Below are 9,330 nucleotides of genomic sequence, written 5' to 3'. Positions count from 1 at the left end.
CGTTAGCCCTTCTTTAAGTGTCCCTTCAGCTCAGTCAAGCCGAAGCATATGCCTTCGGCTTGGCTGAACTGAAGGGCTCCGGCGGCCGAAGAGAGCTGAAGGATCAGCTGGAGCTATGGCTGGATCCTTCGGCTCCTTTGTGAATAGACCCCTATATATTTTTAATAACTTATATTTTAATTATGAAAGCCCTTTTTCATAATTTAGCATTTTCTGATGATTTTCAGATCATTTGTTATGTTTTTAGTTAAAAAAAGTAAAATTTTTGGGCCATACAAACATGACACATTTCATATGAAAATGTCATATTTATATATACAGGAAGGAAAGGGCCTTTACACATCATTACCAGGCCTAACTGCTCAAGTTTCAATTTAGACAGATTCCATTAGAGAAAGACAGCCCAAAGTAAACAGCTCCTATGGTGCTCTCTAATTAGAAAATCTCCTTAGCAAATACATAATTTTATGTGATACCATTGTCATTGGTACACCTTCTATAAAGTTTATATAAAAAATAAAAATGTTCTATTTTTTTTAGGCGTAAAAGTATAATACTGTCCATTGACCCCAAACCATGTAGTCTTCCTTTAAGCTGAATGCAGCACATAAGCATTAAAGTGACACTAAACGGAGGAGTTTAATCTCAAAAATGCATTACCTTCACTATTACCAAAAATGTATCTTATTTGTGTATCACTCGGATGTAGATCCTCTCATCATCTCTGAATTTGCGGTGACACTGCCCTTCCTTCTGGAGGGTGGCTACGTTTGTTCCCTATGGTCCCTGTGTGCGTTTTTAATGTAGCCACCAATCCAAGCTCAATCCCGTGATGGACTACAATCTCAATACAAATTGGTAAACTATATGTAACTTTGTAGTTCATCATAGGATTGAGTTTGGAGTGGTGGCTACTTTAGAACACACACAGGGACCATGGGGAACAAAAGTAGCCCCCCTCCAGAAGGAAGGATGGTGTCACTACAAATTCAAAGATGATTTGAAGATCAGTGCTGAACAAATAAGTGATACACAAACAAGGTATATTTTTGTTACTAGTTAGGGTACTCAAATGCATATTTAAGATTGTACTCCTGAGTTTAGTGTCACTTCAAACAAACTGTGGGCTTCTTTGTAGCAAGTTGCCAGGAATGTTGCCTGGAAATTGTAGACTCGTATTGCAATCCCTTCCATAAACACCCTTTCCTGAGGTATCCCTACCCTCCAGGGCAAAATTTGAGTATGGAGCCATATTTAGAAACCGCAAACGTGTGCTAAGTTCTGTGTGCTGTGTTCAGTCTTGATAATTCTGAATAATAATGAGTTATATTTTTTAAAAGGACAAGTTTACAAATAGAAGTATGTTGAGAAATATGACTGGTAGTTATTTTTATGTATCATTTTGTTGTTGTTTTTATGCATAAATTGAGATTTCCAACAAGCACTTAAATTAGATTGTAAGGGCACTGACTTAAATCTGATGTAATAAGGAAACATTAATAACTATTTATTACTGTCATAGTTCCTGTTAAAGTATATGTTTTAATGAAAGGAACAGCTGGCACGCATATGGAAAATATTGTCTCACAGTACGGTTCAATAATAAAAATTAAAATTTTAGTCTGGATAATTATATCACATGCTGATTTTTCTATGAAGTACAGCACTCAAAGAGAGTTGAAGAGTACAAATACAATAAATATAACTGTGTCCATTCAGATTAAAATAATCATTCCAAAATTACATTTATTTTCACACAGAGAATCATCTAACTAGAACAGAATAGAAATAAAAGGAAAATAACCTCTTTCAGTCATCTGGTTTATGATTTAATATTGCGCATTATTCCGAAAAATAAATAAAATTACCATGAAGTCAACTTGCAAGCAGAAACAGCAGCTTTCCCCTCAAGGAAGGGAATAAATATAATTAGCCCTTGACACTAAATTCTTAAATCGTTCAAGGACTGCTGAAGATAGTTCTCAGCTTCTCCTGTCTGTTCAACCATTACAAAGGAATAAAACTCACTGGAAGGTAGATATTGCTACTGGTGTCTCTGATTGGTTTAAGAAGCCGGATAGTATCTACTCATAACCAAAATATCTGCATTGGGTAGACTGACTCTTTAGTGAATTATGTGGCCAGTCCCACAGTTAACAGCTCATTGTCTGTCACACCCCTCAAAAGCTTTGTGGCCAATAAATATCTATACAAAACTTAACATATCAAAGAAGAGAAACTGATGGATTTATTAAAGGGGTGGTCCTAATTTTTGACTTTTTAATCCAGAGTGATAAAAGGAATCTTTTCTCTAATATTTAGCAGCAAAGTGTATTTGAGCTTGTTTTAGTTATGTATTTTTTTAAACCTAATCTATTTTTAATTGTTTCTTAATTATGGATTATACATTTTCAGTGCAAAACATATGCCTGTGTTATTGACAGCCATCTAATGGGCCTTACCATTGACTTTGGTATGGGATTCATCTGCTTTGATGCTGCAACCAAGGTAAACCACTGCATTAATATTGCTAAGGATTCACAACAATGCAGATTATTGATTTATTTATTTTTCTATAACTTTTGCATATTCATAGTTATCATAAACACAGTTTAAAGTAAACTTATCAGTCATTTTAATCCTTTAAACTTGAAAGACCTACTTAAAGTGGACCTGTACTCCCTTTCACTAAAAATGACATCAGCATGCAGCTCTGCATGCTGATTTAAAAACATCTTACATTCATTAGCTAAACAAACTTGTTTTTAATTTACTTACAAATAAAGTTCATCTACTTCCTGGTCCACTTCTAGCACACATGATGTAATGTGCCAAAGCTTTGCATCCTGGGAAGGTTACATCAGTAGAGCATTGCTGGGAAATCTCATCTGTAATCTGATGAGATCACAGGAAAAGGCATATTCCTCCCCTGACATGATGTGCATGGTCACTTGTCCTAGTCACATGTGTCAGAGTTCCAGGAAGTAATGGGAGATCTAGTAACCTGCCCTTTGTTTACTTGGCCACTGTCAGAAGACTGGGAAAGAAAAAAGAAATAAGGTATATAAAAAATACAAAGCCTGCAATTATCTAGAAGTATGTGTTTGTAGATTGTCATTACTAAACATTTCTAACATTTCTGTTTGTTGTTATTTTAAAGATATAGGTAAAGTTCCTCTTTAAGAGCAGACAATGTATGACATAGTTCAGTAGGTAGATAGAGTTTAGACCTTTCAAGGGAAGTTCAGTTCTTAGTAATAAAGTGAAACAGATTTTAGAAGAAGACACCGAGGAGTGTTTTCTGGTAAATAAAGGTATTATCAGGTGTTATTCCATGTCTGCATTTAAACAAGACTTTTAAGGGCTCGGTCACAGTAACTGCATGGTAAAACATTGCATTTAGCTGTGCATTTATTGTCGAATGGGTGGCAGCAGTGAGATGTGGTAACGTGGGTTGTTTCAATGCAAGTGAATCTTTACTTTTTTTTTTCTTAACTTCATTTGGACTGTACAAAGTGTACACTCTATTCATGTCTCTGCATAGTAGTGATTTACATTGTGCTGCGGTGCGTTGACATCCGGTGGCATTGAGGGCACTGCAGAAAAATGCTGTATTTCTGCATTGTACCGCAGCCCACCGCACATCACACCTGTGTTTTAATGTGAACAAGTGACTGGCGGTGTGGAAAAACACCAGTTACCGCCGTATGTGTGATCGGGTCCTGAATGTTAATTTGAAGTGTGATTTTAAGTGTGACATTTTATATAGGACATTGTTTAGTCCGAACACTATGTAAAACGTTCAAAACTGTTGTTGTTAGTGAAAAGTCTCTAGTTGATGCTTTTGTACACATTCTAAGAAACTAAAACAGTTGTGAATGATACTTGTAAAAATAATCATATAGTGCTGTAGATGTTATGAAGTTTTTCTCACTCTGTAAAACTGCCATACAACTTACTGCACACCTCTTTCCTGATCGCTGAGCTCACTGCTCCATGTTTGATGTTTTATTTCTAAGGCTATACTATGGAGGTATAAATTTTCTCAGTTGAAAGGCTCTTCAGATGATGGGAAAAGTAAAATCAAGTTTCTGTTCCAGAATCAGGATACAAAACAAATTGAAGCAAAGGTAATTACAAACAAGCTTTTGTTCCTGTAGACTAAAATGCAGTAATAATGTAAACAGTCTGATTGTACTTTAGTGAAACACTACTAAATAAGATGAAAATTGTAACAATTAGTGTAATAATTACAACAAAACTACATTGCATTTTCAAAAATCAATAAACAAAGTACAGAACTAATTATTGGTATCTATCAAATCTACCCACTCTATCAATCAAAAGTGTGCAACTCTTGGCTTTCTATCTAGTTATATAGATGGGTAAGTAAAAGATGGACTAGGTAGATAGATACCCATAATTAGTGCTGCAATTAGCTGATATATAGTATATAATATATACTGTATCTATATCGTTCTGCAGAAGGACAACCCAATCTATCACAGTTTTCTTTTTGCCCTACTCAGTTAATGAGCAGCCTGAGAATAACTTAAAGCTGAACTCCAGCCGTACCTTTTTTTCCCACATGTGTAGCAAGTTGTCTCCTATGTTGAAACTGATGACTCTTAATTCCCAGCAAACTTGCATCTCCACAATATAACTTTTGGAAGCTGCAGCAGCTATTTTGCTCCCACCTTTATTTCCTGTCTCAATGACCTCCATCATTTATCATTCACTTCCCCCCCTGTCCATACAGTTGTTGGCCCCCCTCTCACAGCTATTCTCTACCATCAATCATTTTGTTCCGGAGCACTTTGTGAAAGAACATATCAATGGCATCCTTTTAGATGAGCCTGCAACCAGTCACAGCTAACATTTGCAGCACCCAGTGGCCATCAAGGAAAAGCCGGCTCATTCAAAGGGATCCTCGGAACATGTTCTTATATATATTGCTTTTGAAAACGATCAGAGGGAGAAATTTGTGATGCTTATAGGAGCCTGCCAGCCCTTCCCACCACACTCAGAGCGAATAACAGCAGACAGACCCAGTGTTGATGTCACCCTGTCTCCAAAAATATATTTTTTGAAAAACTAAACAAATTTCATAGCAAACAATTTAATTGCATGTTGATTGAGAGGGGCAAGGTAAGTTATTATATGCGTACACTACACAGCTTTAAAGCAACTAGGTGGTCATTGTGTCAGGAAAAAAAATTATGGAAAATCTAAATATTTAGAGTTGTTACTAATAGGTGAAGGAGAAGCCTTCTAATGGAGACACCAATTCTGGTGACATCTGTCTATAAGGGAATGTCTCCGCTCTTTAAAAGATATTTCCTCTTATTTCCTAATATGTCCCTGGGATAGCAAACATACAACTAAAAAACATTGCTTCCTGTATCATAAAAATAATGTAGGCTTTACATAATCCCTATAGGGGCCGTAACTTCTTATTACACGGACTTAATTCTTAATTCTTATTACATAGATTTTGCAGCATGTTGAAAAATTATTGGTGTGCAGTCACAGATTATTCCCTTATCTACAGAGGGAGCTGTAAATGCTGCATTTGCCCATCAGCCTAATCAGGAAAAACATTCCTGGTCCGGGGTCCCAGTGGTGCCCAAAGCGGAACTCCAGGAAAAGCAAATATTGTCTAAATACAACAGGCATGTATATTCTTATTTGAATCTTGTTGAGGTTTGTGTATTTCTTCAGAGATATGTGCAGTAATCCTCCATGAAACTTTTATGTTCTGCAGGAGCATCATGTAATAAAGACCAGTCACCACTGTTCTCTTTCCTTGTGCAGGGTGACTGGTCTTGTATCTGCCCCCTTTAGTTTTTTCACAGGCAGTCTGAAATGGGTGGGGACTGTTGGAGACTTCCCACTGCTCTTCTCTCTGCATAGGCTATGTGAAGCACAGCAATGATGTAACTACTAAGTTTACAAAGTAATATCTAGGTTTGCAGAGCATTGCTTCTCACAAAGTGGATTTATGTGCATTGCGGCTATTGAATAATATATTGGAATGAAAGTTTTTGCATCTGGAGTTCAGCTTTAATTGTTATCTTGTCAGTTTGACATCTATCTGCACATGTGTGGCTAGCTTTAATACAGATGTGGACAAATGTGTTGGTACCCTTCCACAAAATAAGAAAAAAAACACATTTTCTTGGAAACAACTTGAAACTGACCAAAATATCCAGCATTCATCAATGTTCATTTCATATTAAATTAAAAAAATAGCTTTGCTTCAGATTTTTGATTCAACAGAATTGTTAAAATAATAAAACAAATAAAAATGTCATTGACAAAAATATTGTGATCCATAAACCAATTTTTTTTTTCCACAACCTTTACAGGCAATCACTGTAAACAAGCAATTTCTGTAGCTTTCAATGAGACTTTTGCCCCTGCTAACAGGAAGTTTGGCCCACTCTTCTTTACCAAACTGCTTCAGTTGTACCGGGTTTGAAGGTAGCCTTTTCCAAAATGCATGTTTTAGCAGTTTCCATTGATTATCAACAAGATCCAGGTCAGGGCTTTATAAAGTCCAAAGTTATAATAGGGATTCTTGGATGCTTTTAGCTATGTGGTGTAGGTGATTATCCTGTTGGAGGAACCTTGACCTGTGACCGAGACGGAGCTTTCTGACACAGTATGGCAGTATGTTTCGCTCCAGAAATCCTTGATAGCCTTGAGATTTCATTTTGCCCTGTGCAGATTCAAGAGACAGCATTCCAAATGCACCAAAAAAGCCACAAAACATATCTGAGCCTCCTCCATGTTTCCCAGTAAGTATGGCGTCCTTTTCTTTGCTTTCTTTGAAAGCTTCATTTTTTATCTGTGAACATAGAGCTGATGTGAGTTGCCAAAAAGCTCCAGTTGTGTCTCAATTGTCCAAAGGATATTCTCTGGGAAGCACTGTGACTTGTCAATGTGCATTTTATCAAATTCCAGTCAGGATTATTTATGTTTTTCTTTCAACAGCAGAGTCTTCCTTTGAGCCCACTGTTGCTCAAAAAGCGATGAATGGTGTGCTCAAGGAAGAGGATAAGGATCACCAGCACTCAGCAATATCATTCAATATGTCCATTTTAATCGGACAAAGTCCCAGTGAAAACAGCCAATATTCTGGGGCCACGCAGGGTCCCTTCATCAGGGCAAAAAGATGTGACAACAAGTACATGTGAAAGAAACCACATATATACCCTTAGTGATACTTGGCAGTTTACCAATTCATTCAAAGTACCGCCCCGTGACGTCATCATGGACGTCGCCATGTTTAAACAAGCAATGTAAACAATAAATATGATATATAAAAGCTAAAAACAATAATGTACCTTGACCTTGGTTTGTTTTTTTTCTCTTTGGAGGTTTTCCTTGTTTTTTTGTTTATCATTTGCACTATCCATGTTGAATATGGGGTTGATTTTTTTTGTAACCCCATCCAGTGAAGTTGGCTGCATTCCCATGAACCTTAAACTTCTTAATATTTGCATCTGTAGTCACAGGAACATCAAGCTGCCTGAAGATGGCCTTATAGGCCTTACCTTTTGGCATGCTGGTCTTCAATTTTCGTTGTGATCTCCTCAGACAACTCCCTCATTGACTTTCTCTAGTCCATGTTGATTGTGGTGCACACAATGATACCATACAGCAGAGTGACTACTTTTCTCCTTTTAAATAGGCTGAATGACTTATTACAAGATTAAAGACATGTAATAATAATTACAGAAAACAGTTTGAAACCTCACTTATTCCAATTATTTATAATCTTTTATAGGGCTACCAACAAATCTGTCTGGTCTATTTTAGAATATCTTTTTAGAAAGAGCAACAATTAATCCCTTTTTACGCTTTCTTTGCTTTACTCAATGACATTCTAATGGTGTGCAGGTATAAATGAGACAAATGTTTTTAATGCCATCACTTTTAAGGAGCAATGAAGCATTTTTTGAATGAGCTGTAAGGTTAGCAACAAATTTGTCCATATTTGTACTAGCAATATAGACTAAATATATGAACAGACAGTTGATTTTTAAATATAAAAATGGTTAAAAAAATCTCTTTGAGCTCTATGTATATTTGGAAATATAATGTGCTATGTGTTGACAATTTCTCTCTCTACAGGAACTGGAATTCTCCAACCTTTTTGCAGTCCTCCATTGCATTCATTCATTCTTTGCTGCTAAAGTCGCTTGCTTGGACCCTCTATTTGTTGATAGTCAGGGAGCTGCCTCTTCATCTGTATCAACTTCTGGTGCCACAGCGAGTGTTTGTAAAATGAAATATTCAACTTAACCCATCCAAATAGGAATGCACTTACCTACTAAAAATACACAAACTGTGAGCGAATATTTATGGAGTGGTGGATCTGGGACTCTAGCTCAGGAGACCTGAATAGCTACTCATTTATTTTTATGCAGAAGAAAAAGCATCTTATGGATTAATGACAGTTACTTATTGTTCAGCCTCGAAGATACCGCTTGCACACAGCAGCTGGAAAAGCAAAGGTCTGTGTTCATGACAAATACCCAGGAAATCAAGGACATGTTTTTATTATTTTCTGTGTTTTAATGTTAGTGTACAAATATAAAAAATAAAACAATTAAAAATGGCTACATGAATATGGCACTTATCTTTTAAGATTGCATTATGAAAGTGCCAAAAAGGAAAAGGATCTTGATTATTTTTTTCTGGACAGAATACATGTTGTTAAAGTAACAAATGAAAAAAAGGCTTTTTATACAGCAAACCATAGTAACCCAGCAATCAGAAAAACCTAGGAAATGTGCTAAGAAGCCTGTCACATGGGGTGTTATAAAGAAGCAGATATCTCCTATTATTTATTTATTTTGTAGAACACCTTTTTATGAGCCTTTTGAGGTAAGATGTATTTTCCACAAAATGCTAAATCTGTTATAATAGCATTATTCATTCTTAAGCTTGCATTGTTTTTCTGCATAACTTTCTACTTGTCTTTCATGTATCACTTCACATGAAAGCCATGTAGGTACTTGATAAAGTGAGCAGTGTTCCACTGATATTTATAGGATGTTGCAGTAGCTGTAAGCTGCATACAGAGTCTGTCTTGGCTGAATCTATGTAGATTATCTATACAAAGAGAAGAACTGGTTGATCACATGGGCTCCTTTCATCAAAGAATGCATTTCAGCATTGTTCTCTTTGTAGTTTTTTTTTCTTTGAAAAAAAAATGTAATCTATCATAGAGTTAAATATTTGGAATTCATTTTTGCTGGCACAATTGGGGATGGAAGACATTTTTATCCTTCTCTATCCTGTCAATAATAAAAATCAGAT

General features: G+C 36.1%; 1 protein-coding gene across 1 annotated transcript in view; it reads left to right on the top strand.

The window, feature by feature from the left end:
* SNTG1 (syntrophin gamma 1) overlaps positions 1 to 8,546 on the top strand; it is a 324,127-nt gene extending 315,581 nt beyond the window's left edge. Inside the window, exons 17-19 of the mRNA XM_018564206.1 lie at positions 2,416 to 2,508; positions 4,020 to 4,130; positions 8,140 to 8,546. Of these exons, the coding sequence (XP_018419708.1) occupies positions 2,416 to 2,508; positions 4,020 to 4,130; positions 8,140 to 8,310 (375 nt within the window). The 3' untranslated portion in view covers positions 8,311 to 8,546. The remainder of the gene's footprint in view (positions 1 to 2,415; positions 2,509 to 4,019; positions 4,131 to 8,139) is intronic.
* Positions 8,547 to 9,330: the final 784 nt, after the last annotated feature.

This window comes from Nanorana parkeri, unplaced genomic scaffold (genome assembly GCF_000935625.1).
Source record: "Nanorana parkeri isolate BGI_ZX_2015 unplaced genomic scaffold, ASM93562v1 scaffold735, whole genome shotgun sequence".
Lineage (NCBI taxonomy): Eukaryota > Metazoa > Chordata > Amphibia > Anura > Dicroglossidae > Nanorana > Nanorana parkeri.
Note: the sequence above shows the minus strand (reverse complement) of the source record. Positions and strands in the feature narration are given on the sequence as shown.